Source organism: Rhinolophus ferrumequinum, chromosome 3 (genome assembly GCF_004115265.2).
Source record: "Rhinolophus ferrumequinum isolate MPI-CBG mRhiFer1 chromosome 3, mRhiFer1_v1.p, whole genome shotgun sequence".
Taxonomy (NCBI): domain Eukaryota; kingdom Metazoa; phylum Chordata; class Mammalia; order Chiroptera; family Rhinolophidae; genus Rhinolophus; species Rhinolophus ferrumequinum.
The window spans coordinates 4,491,215-4,506,690 of NC_046286.1; the positions used below are offsets into that span (position 1 = coordinate 4,491,215).

The 15,476-nt window shown below is 56.6% G+C and overlaps 2 protein-coding genes across 5 annotated transcripts; one reads left to right on the forward strand and one right to left on the reverse strand.

Moving 5' to 3' along the window:
* The first annotated feature begins 514 nt into the window (after positions 1-514).
* HMGA1 (high mobility group AT-hook 1) lies at positions 515-9,061 on the forward strand. 2 transcript variants are annotated; one of them, XM_033103215.1, is made up of 6 exons: positions 515-668; positions 911-1,024; positions 4,209-4,387; positions 6,058-6,141; positions 6,899-6,949; positions 8,271-9,061. In XM_033103215.1, exons 3-6 carry the CDS (start codon positions 4,253-4,255, stop codon positions 8,322-8,324), a joined length of 324 nt encoding a protein of 107 aa, XP_032959106.1. In that variant the 5' UTR covers positions 515-668; positions 911-1,024; positions 4,209-4,252; the 3' UTR covers positions 8,325-9,061. The 2 variants fall into 2 exon arrangements, with proteins under 2 accessions (XP_032959106.1, XP_032959107.1); XM_033103216.1 differs by having other exon boundaries at positions 4,209-4,354.
* Positions 9,062-9,626: 565 nt separating this feature from the next.
* On the reverse strand, positions 9,627-12,256 carry SMIM29 (small integral membrane protein 29). 3 transcript variants are annotated; one of them, XM_033093723.1, is made up of 5 exons: positions 12,112-12,256; positions 10,876-11,408; positions 10,675-10,700; positions 10,240-10,306; positions 9,627-10,054 (listed from the first exon to the last, which is right to left on the reverse strand). In XM_033093723.1, exons 2-5 carry the CDS (start codon positions 10,984-10,986, stop codon positions 9,989-9,991), a joined length of 270 nt encoding a protein of 89 aa, XP_032949614.1. In that variant the 5' UTR covers positions 10,987-11,408; positions 12,112-12,256; the 3' UTR covers positions 9,627-9,988. The 3 variants fall into 3 exon arrangements, with proteins under 3 accessions (XP_032949614.1, XP_032949596.1, XP_032949605.1); XM_033093705.1 differs by having other exon boundaries at positions 10,240-10,345; positions 12,112-12,254; XM_033093714.1 differs by having other exon boundaries at positions 10,240-10,345; positions 10,876-11,059; positions 12,112-12,247.
* Positions 12,257-15,476: the final 3,220 nt, after the last annotated feature.

Here is a 15,476-nt window from a genome sequence, read left to right on the forward strand (position 1 = left end):
CTGGATTTCACGTCCGCCACACACGGGTTGGCAATGAAATGTACATGCTGACACCTGTCCGCCCGGGGGAAATCTACCTGGGCAAAGGGGGCGGCGGGTAGGCCGCGGAATTCTCTAACCCGCGTGTTTCTCTCCACTCCTCCCGCCCGCGCAGACCCCGTAGGCACCAACGCCTCCCACATCTTTGCGCCCCGCGGGCGACAGGCCCACAAGCCGGTAAGGGCCCTAGAAATGACTGCTGGGGGCCCCCGTCCCAGGCAGCAGTAAGGACGCCTGCCCCCTACCCCCGAAAAGCTCCATGGTGATCCCTCTGTGCCCCTTCCCAGGTCTCCCGCCCCAGGATAGTGGGGAGTAGGCCGACGCATCGAGTTCCTAGCCCAAGCCTCCCGCGCACCCGCCCCCAGGCGCCGGGCACTGCGCGCCCCTCCCAACAGTCAGCACCCACCCGCGCGGCGGCAGCGACGGTGGCTGGCGAGCGGCCGCCCTTTTAAATCCCCGGGCTCATTTGCATGGCCCCGCCCCACCTCAGTGACACGGCTGGCGCGGGCGGGCCCGTCCCCCCTGCCCCTGGGTCGCTCTTTTTAAGCTCCCCTGAGCCGGGGCTGCGCTCCTCTAATTGGGACTCCGAGCCCGGGCTATTTCTGGCGCTGGCGCGGCTCCAAGAAGGCGTGAGTTCGCGGCCCCTCCGGTGGTTTCTTTTTTTTATATCTATCATTTAATTAAATTATTTATTTATTGAGGCCGCGCACGGGCAGTGCCTGGCTTCCTGCCCCTCGCCATCCTTCGGGGAAGGGGGAATATTTTTGTCCCCCCGCCTGGATGTGACACATAAATACCCCGCGGGGGCCTGGGCGGCGAGCACGCGGCGGTGGCGGTCTCTGAGCGCCTCTGCTCTCTCTCCCGGTTTCAGATCCGCATTTGCTACCAGCGGCGGCGGCAGCGGAGCCAGGCCGGTCCTCAGCGCCCAGCACCGTCGCTCCCAGCAGCCCGGAGCGCGCACCGCAGGCCGGCGGCCGAGCTCGCGGTGAGTCGTCCCCGGGGCCCGCGGCGGAGGGGGGCGCCCGCACCCCCGCCGCCCCTCCTGCAAGCCGCCCGGGGCTGCAGCGCGCGCCTCCGGCTTTATTCCCAGGCCGGGGCTGCGCTAGCCGCCGGCGGGGGAGGGCCGCACGGCGCGGGGGCGATCGCCGGGGCCCGGCGGCGCGGGGGAGGGCGCCCGCACCCCTTCCCCCGCGGCGCGGGCGCCTTGCGGGGGGCGGGGACCCGGGAAAAGCGCGCGGTGGGGGAGGGGGGCGCGCGGCTGCGGCGAGCGCGAGTTGTGCACCCGGCAGAGCTCGGTGCACCTCGCGCGGCCGCCGCTCCCGCCGGATCCCGGGCCCGGGGTGTGGGGGGCGGAGAGAGAAACAGGCTGCGGCGCAGCGGGAGAGTAGGGGGCCGGCCGTCCCCCGCAGCCTGGGAAGTTCTAGAAGTGAGGGGGATGGGCAAGAACCCCGCAATTCGGCCCTACCGCCGCTTGGCCTTTCTCCTGGTGCCCCCTCCGCAGATGAGGCCGAATCGCGGGCCTGGGTTTGGGGTTTCACCTCGACCCCACCTCTGGCCGGGCCCGCGCCTCTTCAGCCCCAGGGCCAGGCCTGCCCTCCGCCCCCACAAACTGGTTTCTCTGCTTTGCTGGGCTCTGTTGGAACTAGTTTCCTTTGACTCCCCGGTTCAATTTATTTTCCTGGGGCTTTATTTTGGCGGGGAGGGCACGGAAGGAGGTGGCTTTCTTCCTCTCCCCCGCGCTCGCGCGCGCCAGGTTTCCTGCCCCAAGGCGGGCTTGGGTGCCCCCTCTGGCAGGAAGTGGGGCCGGGTGCACCGCGTGGCGGTGCATGTGGTCGGGGTGCACCGGTTTCCCGCGCCTGCAAAGAGCGGCCTGCGCCCTCCCCCCGCGCGCTCTGGCCCCTAGTCCCGCCAGCCGACCTGCAACGGCCAGGCACAGACACTTGCAGAGCCACTCTGGGCCAGGTGTGGAGCAGAGGGCTAGAGACCTAACCAGCGTCCAGGAGTAAGGAAAGGGGCGGGCTAGAGGGTCACCGGGAACCTAACTCCATCCAGCTCGCTAACTTGCTGTTTGACGGTAGGCATCTCATCAGGGCTCTCCGGGCTCTTTTTTTGTAAAAGAAGGTAGCCCCATGATGATTTTCTAGGGTCATTCCTACAGATTCTCTACGCATTTGTGGAGCACACATTGCGTGCCTGGTTGTGTGGAGGTGACAAGCTTGAGGCCCAAAAGAGCTTATAAATTGAAGGATTGAGATTGGGGCCCTAAACATGGCTTTCCATGCCAGGCCTGTGATGTTCAGAAACAGGTGGAAGAGAGACAGCATTTGTTGGTCTCACCAGAGAGGGCCTCAGGCTTTCATTCAATTTGGGGAGGCCTGGGTTTGGGGTGGGTGAGTGGATTAAAGGGTGTCCTCAGCAGCAAGAGGTGGGGGGAAGTACCAGATGAACTGAGCTTCCAGGAAGACCCACCAGGATCCCGGGCGGCGGGGCCCAGGCTCTCTGAGATTAGGGACTGGCTTCACCCAACTGGAACCCCCTCTGAGGGGGCCTCCGGCCGACCTCATGTGAGGTCAGTGCTCATTTAGCTGATTAATTTTGATGTTTAGTTTGAAGGGGGACCTGTGCTGTAATAGAAGATTCTAATCACTGCCTGTGATTACAGAGCAGGCCAAGCCACTAATGACGGAGCAGGATAAATCCCCAACCACCTTGTTTAAAAGGGTCTTCAAGTCTGAAATATTATAAAATAGAATAATTATCAGACAAAGTCCCGCCATCTGGAGCATCCCAAAGCCTGAGGATAAGGGGCCTCTGGCCCTCCAAAAGTCACAAGTTTGCAAAAACTTTGTTTTTTCCTCTCACTGGGTTTAAAACTGGAAATTGAAAATCTGCAAAGGGGAAAGAAAAGTCATTTTCAAATGTTTCTAGTTCTTGGTTTTGATTGGAGTGAAGACTTCCCGTTGTTTAGGCATTTTAAACTATCTGGTTTAATCTTTGCAGCAGTCTAGAGAGGTAGTTGAGGCAGATGTTTTACCATTACCCCCATTTGACAGATTGAGGGGCTTTCAGAAGTGGAGCCATTTGGGCCCACCCTTTGCCAAGCAGAGCCAGGGATTGGTTACCATAGAGGTGTGGGGCCATAGGTTTCCTAGTTCAAGTCTCTGAATGTAACTTGGGGACAATAACTAAGAACAGGAATGGGAATGTGGGGGGACCCTCACTGCCCTTTTTAAGTTTCTAGAAGAGGCCCCAACCACGTGGTGCAGGTGTCCTGGCAGTGGAAGGTTGTAGGTAAATTCCTACAATCAGTGGGACTGATTGAACTCAAACAGGCTTCCAAGAAGAGGGAACATGCTAGAAAAGGACCAAGAAGCTTTTAGGATCAGCCCTGCCAGCTAGGGGACTAGCTAGCATCTGTTAGAAGGCTCCATCTCAGTGGGAGGTGCCCCCTCCTGTAAGCAGGCATCAAAGGGAAAGATCTCATCTGACTCCAGGTGAGCAGGGTGGGGGCAACAGGGAAGAGGAGACTCACCTTTCAGCTTTGGTCTCCCGTTTCCTTCCCCCACCTCACCCACTGCAGTTCAACCATCTTCCCCTTCGCAAATTGTGTCCTCATCTTTGAATCCCCAGGCTTTACCCTGGGAGAGAACAGGGGGACACTGGTGGGATGGGCACCAACCTTGGCCATGAGATTGATGTGAAGTGTCAGGGTTGGACCGAGCAGTATTGTGAGCGAGGTGCGTAGAGGGTGGAAGCTCATGGCTGCCAGATGCCAAGGCTCATTCTCTCTGCTCACCTTCCACCCTTGCTCCCTTGAGCTCTTCAGGCTGGTTTTCTCCTAAAGAGAAAGGGCAGCAGCTGGCTAGAGAGGGGGGACCCCCACCTTACCCACACCAGGGCAGCCTCACCACCAGAGCCAGGTCTGGGCTGCCTGTGCTTCTTGGGCCTAGGCCCTGTGAGGGTGGCAGGACAACAAAGAGCCCTTCTGAACAGGAGATAAGAAGTTGATTAGGCCCAACGGCCAGCCCCACCTGCGGTAGCAGGGTGGAAATCCTGGGTACCCCTGGGAGAGGGCAGTTTGCTGCAGTGCCCTTGGAGGGTAGTAGTGGTGAGGGGGTAGGAGGTGGCTAAAACAAGAGGTTTGTTTGAAACCACTCCTCTTCCTCCAGCATCCCAGCCATCGCTCCTCCACCTGCTCTGTAGAGAAGGGAAGATGAGCGAGTCGAGCTCGAAGTCCAGCCAGCCCTTGGCCTCCAAGCAGGAAAAGGACGGCACTGAGAAGCGAGGGCGGGGCAGGCCTCGCAAGCAGCCTCCGGTGAGTCCAGGGACGGCGCTGGTAGGGAGTCAGGTGGGTGTCCACATCTTTGCCTTGGTTTACTCTTTTGGGCTAGGGAAGTGCCAGGCGTCTCGATAGGCGAAAACAGGAATGGGTGTGCAGAATTGTTCCTGCCCTGTACATGTCGTCCCCACACACGCCTCACCAACCCTGGTCAGATCTTCCTGAGACCCCAGGAGAAAAGTGGGGGCTGACCCATGCCTGAAACTCCAAGCCCAAAGTGACCCTGTGGTTACAAAGCCAGTGCTTACACTGGTGGACCACCCACTCTTCACTTCCAGTCCGTCGTGGAGCAGTGTGTTTATAAAACACAGTCAAGATGAATTCTAGAACATGAAAATACATATAAGCTTGGGTTTTTTAAATCACCCTTCATCAATTTACTGGAAAAGTTCCAAGATACCTACTGTCAGTTTCTGTGCTTGCTCATCCCAGGCCAGTGACAAAGTTCCCTGTTCATGCCAGTGGCCCTGGTCTGCGCTTTGCCCCTGGCTCTGTAAAGGAAATTGAAGCCTAGAAAGTGAAAATGTTGGGGAGTTGGTGGTGGAGTGACCCTCAACCCTGGTCCTGTCCTCCCTCGGGGTTAGACCAGCCTTGCCCTTTGGGGCCCCCCAGGGAGCATGGCCAGTCAGGCTGTGCGGGCCACCTGCTGCGTGGTGGAAAGCTTGGTTTCTCATCGGAGGGCAGCTGCGGCTGAAGTCCAGTTACTTCCCTTTCGTGGGAAGAGGAGACTGAGGTTGACCCTTACCCTTTACATGGCGGGTCCCTGCTCCCCCAGGCTTCCCCATGTGTAAAGTGGAGAAAGTGGTCTAACCTGACCTTGGAGAGATGAGCCATGAGTAGTCAGGGTGGTGGCATTCGGCTGCCTCTTTCAGAGCCCACTGTGTGTGTGTCGGAACTCGTCCTCTTAGTCTGGTTCCCTTGGCCTTCCCTCCTCCTGTTAGCTGGGGTCCGGACAGGGGTATCAGAGAAGGGGTGTTGGGTTACTGGCCATGCTTATAAACAGCCCGTGGGCAGCCACCCCAGGAAACCATAGCTGACGTGCCCTTACTGCCCAGCTCCTATGCATTATGCAGCAGCTTTTTATTCTATCTCGGGCTTATTAAAATTTTAGTGGCAACAGTGGCAAGGAGCTCTGGGCTTCCTTCTCCCAGGGAGGCAGCCTGGAGGGGGGTCAGTTTGCAGCTAGAGGCTGGAGGCTCCCTGGAGGGGGCTCACTTCTCTTCTGCATCCTATAAAGTCTCTAGCATGTATCGTCTGAGGGGGTAGACAACAGTTGTGGCCCAGGGCTAGACACTTCTACATTCTTCATTTAATTTTCATGATGTCTTGCAAGGTAAGTCTTGTTACCATTTCAGATGAGGAAACAGGCTTGAGCATTGTATTTTTCCCTAGATCTTAGGGCAAAGCTGCCTTCAGCCCCGGTGACACATTTCCTAGGGGTCTTCTGGGTTCTTGTCATGTTGTTGACACGGGGAAGCAAGGGGAGGGGCTTTGCCAAAGGTGGTCAAACAGACCCGAATCCCAAGGGCATGCCCTGCCATTGTGCTGTGGCTTCCTGGGTCAGACTGATGGCTTGCTGACCTATCCCTGTTGGTAGGGGCAGAAGTGGAAGGCTCGGTCTTAGAAATAGGTGAGACGCGTAGCATGTATGTCCCTGACTGTCCCCTTTGTCTTTACAGAAGGAGCCCAGTGAAGTGCCAACACCTAAGAGACCTCGGGGCCGACCAAAGGGGAGCAAAAACAAGGGTGCTGCCAAGACCCGGGTGAGTCTTGTGGGTGGGGAAGCTTCTAGTGAATAAAAAGAGAGGGTCCTCTGGTGGGGAGGTCTGGGAAGGGGCTGGTTTATCCTGCTTCTGTTCCCTCTTTTTGGCATACAGGCAGCAGGAGTGGGTCTTGGTTAATTACCGTGCTTCCCCGACAATAAGACCGGGTCTTATATGAATTTTTGCTCTAAAAGACGCATTAGGGCTTACGTTCAGGGTGAAAAATCATGCTAGGGCTTCTTTTCCGGTTAGGTCTTATTTTCGGGGAAATACGGTAGGGAGAAAGCAGGGTGATGACTGAGATCTCACTTCCTGGGTCTTGGTCCTGCCCGGAACAATGGGGAAATCAAGTCAGTCCCACCAGCCCCCAAGGCTGAGAACATGACCTTCTGTCCTGGGGTCCCTGGATCCTGAGGGAGTCGGGGTAAGCCGGGAAGGCCAGATTTACGGTGCATCAGGCTTTCAGAGAAGTTGTTTTGTTTTTTATTTTATTTTTTTCTAAGACACGACTCATATCCTCTGAGTCATGGGTGGAGGAGGGAGTGGGGGGCGTGTGTGTATATTGGGGGGCCGTGTGGCTGGTCAGTCATCACCAGCTGGACTCGGGTGGGCCTGCTGGGGTGAGAGTCCCGGGCTGCCCTGAGCAGAGGTAGCAGCTGTGTCCCTGTCTGTGCCCTTACCAGCCCAGGCTCTGGTCATTGGGTAAGCACTGTCAGGGACATTTTTGACTTAGTGGGTCTTTTCTCTGACCTTCTAGAAAACCACCACGACTCCAGGGAGGAAACCAAGGGGCAGGCCCAAAAAACTGGTAGGTGAAGAGGCTGTGGTGGCCTGGCTCTGGGGGAGGTGGTGGTGCAAAGAGTGATTCTGTGTACCCATCATGGAAAGCTCTCCCTGACCTTCAGGGTCAGGAATGGTGGGCTGTCACCTTTTACCCAGGCCCTGAGAGGCGTATTTGCCCAGGCCCAGGCTCCTGGCACCTAGCCCAGGGCTTTTAAAGGGCTATATAGCCGCGAGAAGTGAGGGGTCCCAGACCAGACCCCTACCCTGCACTAGTTGGGGGCGTGTCTGCCTCTGCTTCTAGAAAGACTCACGTCTAGGGGGGATCTTGGTATGGAAATGAGGAAAGGACATCACAAGGGGAAAGGGTGAGGTTTGTCTTCACCCTGATCCTGGGGAGGGAGGGAGAAGGAGCTTAACCTGGGAGGGGGTCAGGGAGGGGGTCAGTGCTGTGTGGGAGCTGAGGTATGGACGCCCTTCCTCAGAGGGAGGTACCTTCCATTTCTGGGCCCCCACGGAGCTGGTAGTGGAAGGAGGTGTGCTGAGTCAGGAGACGGCCTCTAGGGGGCTACCCTGCAGTTAGAGCCACTCCAGCCTTCCTCTCCGTGGCCCTTTCTATCCCCAACCTGCTCCCTGAACTTCCTGAGGCGGTCTGTTCATTCCTCGAGCCACCACCACCACCAGGGTTAGGGGGGCTAGGGGGTGCTGGCTGGGCCCCAGGAGTGAGTAACAGGAAGCAAGTTGTTTTGGAGTTTGTGCCTGGCACGGGGGCCGTGTGGTGTCCCGACATTCCCACCTAGTGAGTGAGCCCCGGGGCACACACTTCCCCTTCCTCCCCACCCTGGCGGCAGCTGGTGGCTGTGGCCACTGCACAGCCCTACTCCGCCATGGCCACCTGGTTCTCCTGGTTCTCCGGCACCCACCAGGGGGGGCTCATGCACCCTCCCACCACCCTTCCCATTTCCTCTCCCTGCCCCTCCCCTCCCCGCCCCTCCTCTCCCCTCCCCTTCCACTAAGAGTCAGTCACTTCCTTGAGCACTGAGTTCTGCCCAATCCCCCCACTATGGGCCCCAGGGCAAGGGAACCTGGCTCTGAAAGCAGCAGCGTGTGTGTGGTTTTTTTCCCTCCCTTTAAATTCCTCCTTATTTTATGAATGAAACTGGGCTGTGGAGGTTGCTGAGTCACCCACACACTCAGCCCTGACTCATCTCCCTTCTGGAGAGCCAGGGAGTGCGGGGAGGGGTGGGGGCGAGCCAGGCCTGTGCCCCCTCCCCCACACCTGGGGGGGGGGTGGAGGAGGAGGAGAGCCAGGCTTGGCACTCCTGCTGATGGCCCTGCCCACCTCGCAGGAGAAGGAGGAAGAAGAGGGCATCTCGCAGGAGTCCTCAGAGGAGGAGCAGTGACCACGCCGTGCCACCTGCTTCCTCACCGAGGAGCAGTTTCCTTCTGGGACTGGACAGCTCCGCTCCCACTCCCCCCGCCCCTTCCCCCAGGCCCCACATCACCGCCACCCACCTGCGTCCTCACCACCACACTAGGCAGCACACCAGCCGCTGCAGGGCCCTGGTGGCCTGAGTGGGGAGCAGTTTTCCTTTGGTCTCGATTCCCAGCAACCCCTCGCCCACGAGCACACACTTGCCCTCCTGGACAGAGCTCACTTCCCACTTAGCCGTACCCTGTGCCCACTCCCTCAGCGGTAGGGACATTGCTGACGGGGCTCCTGGTTTGGGGATCCTTCTCCCCTCCTCTTCCCTCTGGCTTCCCATTACGGGGCCTGGGAGGGCTCCCCTGGCCTTAAAAGGGGCCCAAGCCCCATTCATTCTGACATGCCCACTCCACTGTACTGGCAGCAGCAGCAGGTGTGGCCAAGATGCTCCCAACCAACCTGTGTCTCGGCAGGTGCGGCTCACACCCACTTTTCTTCCTTCCCCATCTTGCCTAGTCCCCGCACTAGGTTGGACGGCCCCCTTGGGGCACAGGAAGGCAGGCAGGAGGGGTTTGAGCCCCCGACCCCCTCTGCTTTCACTCTAGGCCTCGAGGTTGCCCGCTCCTCACATGGGGCACTAACAAGGAGATAGCCTTGCCTCCTCCCCCCGCGCCTCCCCATCCCCCAAGGTTCTGGTTCCATCTTTCCTCTGTTCACAAACTACCTCTGGACAGTTGTGTTGTTTTTTGTTCAACGTTGCATTCTTAGACATCTGTTATTGCTGCTGCTACCAGCGCCAAATGTTCGTCCTCATTGCCTCCTGTTCTGCCCACACTCCCCTCCTCCAAGATGCTCTTAGGGGAAGGAGCCTGGGGCAAAGCAGGCTGGGTGACCGACCACCCCAGTCCCAGGGAGGGTGGGGCCCTGCCCCTAGGATGCTGCAGCAGTGAGCAGGGGGAGCCTGTGTTGAGTGTGTAGGGGGCCGCATTCTCCCCCTGTTCTGCTGGGGAGGAGGGAGCCGTTATTTGTCCCAGCCTGGGGCCACCCCTCTGGTTTCCTATTTGCAGTTACTTGAATAAAAAAATATCCTTTTCTGGACTGGCGTCTTTCTGTGGTGGGTGCCCGAACAGCTAAGGGTAGGAACCAAGGAACTGGTGGGTGGGGTGGCTTTGGAGGTGCCCTGCCCAGCTCTTCAAGTTGGGGGCAGGAAGAAGCAGCACTGGAATCAGCTCTGGGGGAAGATAACTTAAGCCCCTCTTGGAGAAGTCAATGACACTGCTAGACACAAAACGTTTTATTTACAAAATATACTGAATACTATACATCAGGCCCTGTCACCATGGAAACGACTCTAAAGCCAATTCAGGGAGGGCTAAAGAAAGATGGGGCCCAAGGAAAGGGCAAAGCTCAGCCCCTGCTCCCAGCCCCCCTTCCACCCTAAAAAGGAAGAAGTTCTGTCAGTGCCGGGGAGTGAGGTGATGGGCCGGGTGCTGCCAGGAAGGCTGGGAGAAGGAATGGAGACCTAGTGCCCAGCCAGGGGAGCTGGGAGTGGGATGCAAGTGGGAGGGGAAAGCAGCAGGCAGCAGGGCCCTGGACACTCCAGGACCCCATGGCTCTGAAGCTCGGGGCCAGAGGGTTAGGTCACGTCTTGACATCCAGCAGGGGCATCCGCTTGTGCTGGTAGCCACTCTGCCAGCCATGTACCACCTGTGGGGGAGGAAAATGTGCCACAGCTGGGCTCTGGCCCCTGGGGGTCCACAGCACAACCTTGGAAGAGGTACCCCACTACTCAGGGCCCAAATGGGAGCAAGGGCAGAACCAGATTCTGGTTTTGGGTAGGTAGTGGGCAGGAGAACAGACCCACCTCTGCCGAGTCTGTCCAGAGTGCTCACCTTGGGGTCTCCGATGTCGGAGAGGAGCTCCTGCTCAGCCTCGTGCAACTCCTCGGCGGGGTCGTAGCTGTACATGGGGAGCAGGTGATGGCGAAGCCGGTCCACTCTGGGGAGCAGGCGAGGGGGGCTCAACCCAGGGTGCCCACCCCCTTCCCCAAACACCTGACTGCTGTCTCCACTCCCCGGGGTAGGGGCACTTCCAGTGGGTGCCTTTTGGGGCACACTAGGGCTCTAAGAACACATGTCTAATTCTGTTCCCCAGGGGGTAAGCTGAGCTTGACCTAAAAATGGAGTGTAGGGGATTTCAGGCTTCTATCAGGATGGCTGAGGGGCATGTATGTAGAGAACTCTTACATGTATGTAGAGAACTCAGATCCTATGGGAAGAAACTGAAGCTGAGTGTGGGGGAGGTAGCACTGGGGCAGGGACACTCACCGCTTTTTCTTCTGGATGTACATTACCTGTAACAGAGACACACACTGGAGGCTGGAGCCCAGGACGGTCCACCGCCCTCCACACCCTCTGCTCCCATTAACAGCAGGACAGCTGAGATGCTGTATGCAGGCTGGACCAGGCCCACCCAGCTCTGCTTAGCAAAGGTGTGCGTGTATATGTGTGAACGTGGGGGCTCCTTACCACAGCCACCACCACCCCGACCAGGGTGATGAGGAAGAAAGGCCCCAATACATAGCCCACCATGGAGTCGCTGTTGGCCTGGGGGGCATTGGGCACTGTGGTGTTACTCATGACATCGGCAGCCGGAGGGCTGGGTACTCAGCATGGGCAGTGGTGCCTCGGGAGGGCGCCTCCACTGGGCTCCCTGGGGAGGAGGAACGGAGGTTATCAATTTCACCCAGGGTGACATCCAGGCTCTGGACCCCTCCCCAAGCGCTGGTGTGTGAAAACTTAGGTCAGGCACTGGGATGAAGGATGCTTCAGGTAGGTCAATGTGCTGGGTGTAACCCTCCAACGACTCAGCAAATCCTGGTGCAGAGTACTAGGAGAGGCGCTGAAGGAGGGCCTGAATTCTGCCCAGCTCCTATCCCCAAATCAGGGTGGGGCCCAGCTCAGGTGCTGGCCAAACATTTGCCGATTTCAACTTCTGGGGAAAGGTTAGATGTTGGTTCCAGCTCCTGCCTTGACCTCCTGGGGCACTGGGCTGCCAGCACCTAGGCGGTGAAGCAAAATGGGGAGATTTGGTAAAAATGGGAGGGTCCTGCAGAGTGCCCTAAGGGGTGAGATAGGAGCATTTGGAGGAGCCTGCCTCACTCCTGGTCCAGTCCCCACACTTCAGGCTATAGACTCTGCCCTCCTGGTTCCTGGTGTCACTAGACATATAGCCTGGACACCCTCTCTTCCATCTGTCTCCTGCAGGGTGGACACAAGTGGGCAGGACTGGACTATCTACGAGGTGATGTCACCTTCTGGTTCCCACCCAGGACTCCGCCCAGGTCCCTCCCCTCCTGGCCTGGGCTGAGAAGCGGAGGAGAGGGGCGGCTCCCATCGACAGGTGCAAGAAGACTGTCCATGGGCGGCTGCACAGATGCCCCGATGTCCCTGACCCCAGCTCGCCTGGGTCGCCACATGAGCTACCTGTCCCGGTGTCCGTGGGGTCACCGGGCTTGCCCAATAGCACGCATACCGTCCCATGGTCGAGGATACATTTCGAGGCAGGGAGGGTGTCGGGCCGCTCCTAGGATGCGGACCAGCAAACGGCGAGCGGGGGGTTGGTCCCACGGCTCTGGGAGGTTCAGGCCGGGGAGGGGGGCTCGGGGGTGACGCCGAGGGGCCCGGGCATCCTGGAACCCCGGCACCCCAAGGCGTGGACCTGTGCCAGCGCCCTGCAGCCCATCCAACCCGGTCACGCCTTACCTCCCGCCGCTGCAGCCCGGACAGGAACGCCCTCGGTTGGCTCGCTGGCCCCGGAAGAGCCAGGAGGCGCGTGATCAAAGGACCCGGGAAAATGGGTGGAGCCTCAGCACCCGGTGCAGCCAATCCGGTGGCGGAAGGCGGACGGCCTGGAAACTTCTGGAGCGGCCAATCCGGAGGCGGGGAGTGGGCGGTGCTAAGGCGGGGACTGCCCAGGTTGCAGGGTCCATCCTGCAGCGGCAGGGGGCGGCCGCGGGTTGCGCAGCGGGGGGAGGAAAGCGCACGGGGAAGGGGCGGAGCGCGCGGTTTCCCAGCGTACCCCGGGGCGGATCCCAGCTGATCGCCTGCCCCTGAGACTCAGATTTCCGGGCGAGACCTGGCGTTCTCCCCCGCGGCCCCTCTGGTTGGAGCCCACGTGCAGGGCCAAGCCACGCTCTAATGTTTAGCCCAGGCATGCGGTGCGTCCGTCACGGCAGGACCCTGCACCGGGATGACCTCCATTACTCTGTGCTGAGTCCACGTTTCCTAGTGCAGACTAACCCTCTGGGCTGTGTACAGAGGGTAGAGCAGGCTGGCTGGGTTAGCTCCTGCCTCCAGCCTTGGGCCCACCCATACTTGCTGCGCTCCATTCTTAATGTCTATAAAACAGGCTTCTGGGAGGATTAAACGATGACGGGTGAGGAACCTAGCATACAGCATGCCCTGGATGTTAAATTCCCCGCTGACCTCTTTGGGGGGCATGGGACAGACGGAGCAGCGGGGTGAAGTCCCCTGGGTTACAGGAAACTTGCTAAGTAGGTAAGCTTGGGTCAAAGCTTTCGTGTTCTGATAATTGAAATATCACACATTTACTGGAGAAATCTGAATAAGATTGGTGGATTTTACCAATGTCAGTATCCTGGTTATGATATTATACTGTAGTTTTGCACAAGTTATCATTGGGAGGAGCTAAGCAAAGTGTACAAGGGATCTCTATTATTTCTTAAGCTGCAGGGGAATCTACAGTTACCTCAGATTGTGTGTGTGTGTGTGTGTGTGTCTGTGTGTATAGAGTTTTTTAACCAAACTCCCCCCTGCGCCACACTTACAAGCAATTGGGAAAACTCCAGACTGGGAGGTGATGGAAACCACCTAAGAATGTAAAGGTGAGGCAGCTTAAACAGATCGAGGCCCTTCTGGGTCCTCGGGTGCTACTGGAGATACAGGGATGGCCTGGGTCACCCTATTTTTTGCCAGAGGCAGCCAATGGCATGGACATGGTTAAACCCCTTGGTCTGGTCTGACCTCAGTTTTTTCAGGCCCTTCCAGAAAAGGCTGGATGAGGGCAGGTCTGGTGCAGAGATGACCCAACGAGGAACCAGAGGGCAGATGGGAACTCTGGCCTCTTGTCTCCAGACACCACCATCTGACTGTGATGGGGACTCAGATAAAGGGAAAAAAATGAGAGAAACGCCTGGGTTTGGAGGCCCCAGGTAGATTTCCTGGTGTTCTCAGGCTTTTGAGTCTGAAGAGTAGGTTTCCATCAGACCTGAGGGCAGAGGGAGGAGGCTACCTCCCCAGGCAAGGCCTGTCTCACCTTGTAAGGAATTGGGAATCAAGTGATGGGTTTCATTTTTTTTTCTCTTTTTCCACAGTATTTAATTGTTTATTTGTCAAGAGAAACTATTCCTTAGCCTAAATAGTCATATTTCATAGTTTAGGAACACAGATCAGTGACAAAATTCCATGGAATTCAACCCACAGAAATTTGTTACTTTCCAAAATCGTTTTGCACTCTGAAAGATAGCCTTCTTCATGTCCTCAAAGTCTTTCATGGAATCATAATTTCTGTAGAAATCTGTGTAGGCCGTCTTTCTTATAGAAAGAAGCAAACTTACAGAAAGCTGCAACCCCTAGGAATACAGTGAATGCTCCAATATGAAATCATAGAGACTTGATCTAAAGGCCACACATCTGAGGTTTTGTCAAAGCACTGGGAGCCATGGTAGTTATTCTCCTCAACACCAAGTCCTTCGGGACTCAAGTGATAGGTTTTAGAACCCATGGCCCCTTGGTTGCCCCACACACCCAACCTTTGTCCCCATCCTCAGGCCTTCCACCCATATATTTTGAGGGCCTAGTGGTCACATGAACTAGGCCAGTGTGTAGAAAGGACTGGGGTCTCAGTGTCAGAGACAGCATGATTTTACTCCCCTCACTCCCATGACCACCATTCTGAGCAAGGCAGGACAAGTGGGCAACCCCAATTTAAAAATGAGTAAGCAGCGGCCGGCCCAGTGGCTCAGGCGGTTGGAGCTCCATGCTCTTAACTCTGAAGGCTGCCGGTTCAATTCCCACATGGGCCAGTGGGCTCTCAACCACAAGGTTGCCAATTCGATTCCTCGAGTCCCACAAGGGATGGTGGGCAGCGCCCCCTGCAACTAAAATTGAACACGGCACCTTGAGCTGAGCTGCCGCCTGGGTGGCTCAGTTGGTTGGAGTGCGGGCTCTCAACCACAAGGTTGCCAGTTCAACTCCCACAAGGGATGGTGGGCTGTGCCCCCTGCAACTAACAATGGCAACTGGACCTGGAGCTGAGCTGCGCCCTCCACAACTGAGACTGAAAGGGTAACAACTTGACTTGGAAAAAGTCCTGGAAGTACACACTGTTCCCAATAAAATATTAAAAAAAATAAATAAAAGGCAGAGATTGTCAGAATGGATAAAAAAGCAAGACCCAATTATATGCTGCCCACATGAAATGTACTTTGAACATTAAGTAGGCATTTGGACAGATATTTGTACACTCATGTTCACAGTAGCATTATTCACAATAGTCAAAAGGTGGAAGCAACCCAAGTGCCCATCAACAGATAAATGGATAAACAAAATATGATGTACATGTTCGAGTACAATGGAATATTATTCAGCCTATAAAGGATTGAAATATTGATACATCTACAACATGGATGAACCTTGAAGACATTATGCTAAGTGAAATAAACCAGTCACAAAAGAACAAATACTGTATGATTTGACTTATATGAGGTATCTAGAGTAGTCAAATTCATAGAGACAGAAAGTAGAATGGTGGTTACCAGGGGCTGGGAGGTGGGGAAGAATGAAGAGTTACTGTTTAATGAGGATGGAGTTTCAGTTTGGGAAGATGAAAAAAGTTCCGGAGATGGATGGTGGTGATGGTTGCACAACAGTGTAGTTAATGCCACTGAACTGTACACTTAGAAATGGTTAAAAATGTAAAAAAAAAAAAAAAAAAAAAAAGATCCAAGTATATGCTGCTTGCAAGAGACCCACCTTAGACCTAAAGACACAAATAAGTTGAAAATGAAAGGATGGAAAAGATATTCCATGCAACGAGTAACCAAAGA

Bases quoted from the DNA above. Each gene is read 5' to 3' on its own strand.
- SMIM29 (XM_033093705.1), bottom strand. From the start codon at position 10,986: ATGAGTAACACCACAGTGCCCAATGCCCCCCAGGCCAACAGCGACTCC. The intron at 10,346-10,674 runs GTGAGTGTCCCT...CCTGCTCCCCAG, and splicing joins TACATCCAGAAGAAAAAGCG to AGTGGACCGGCTTCGCCATC. The intron at 10,055-10,239 runs GTGAGCACTCTG...CCTCCCCCACAG, and splicing joins CCGACATCGGAGACCCCAAG to GTGGTACATGGCTGGCAGAG.
- HMGA1 (XM_033103215.1), top strand. From the start codon at position 4,253: ATGAGCGAGTCGAGCTCGAAGTCCAGCCAGCCCTTGGCCTCCAAGCAG. The intron at 6,142-6,898 runs GTGAGTCTTGTG...CTGACCTTCTAG, and splicing joins AGGGTGCTGCCAAGACCCGG to AAAACCACCACGACTCCAGG. The intron at 6,950-8,270 runs GTAGGTGAAGAG...CCCACCTCGCAG, and splicing joins GGGGCAGGCCCAAAAAACTG to GAGAAGGAGGAAGAAGAGGG.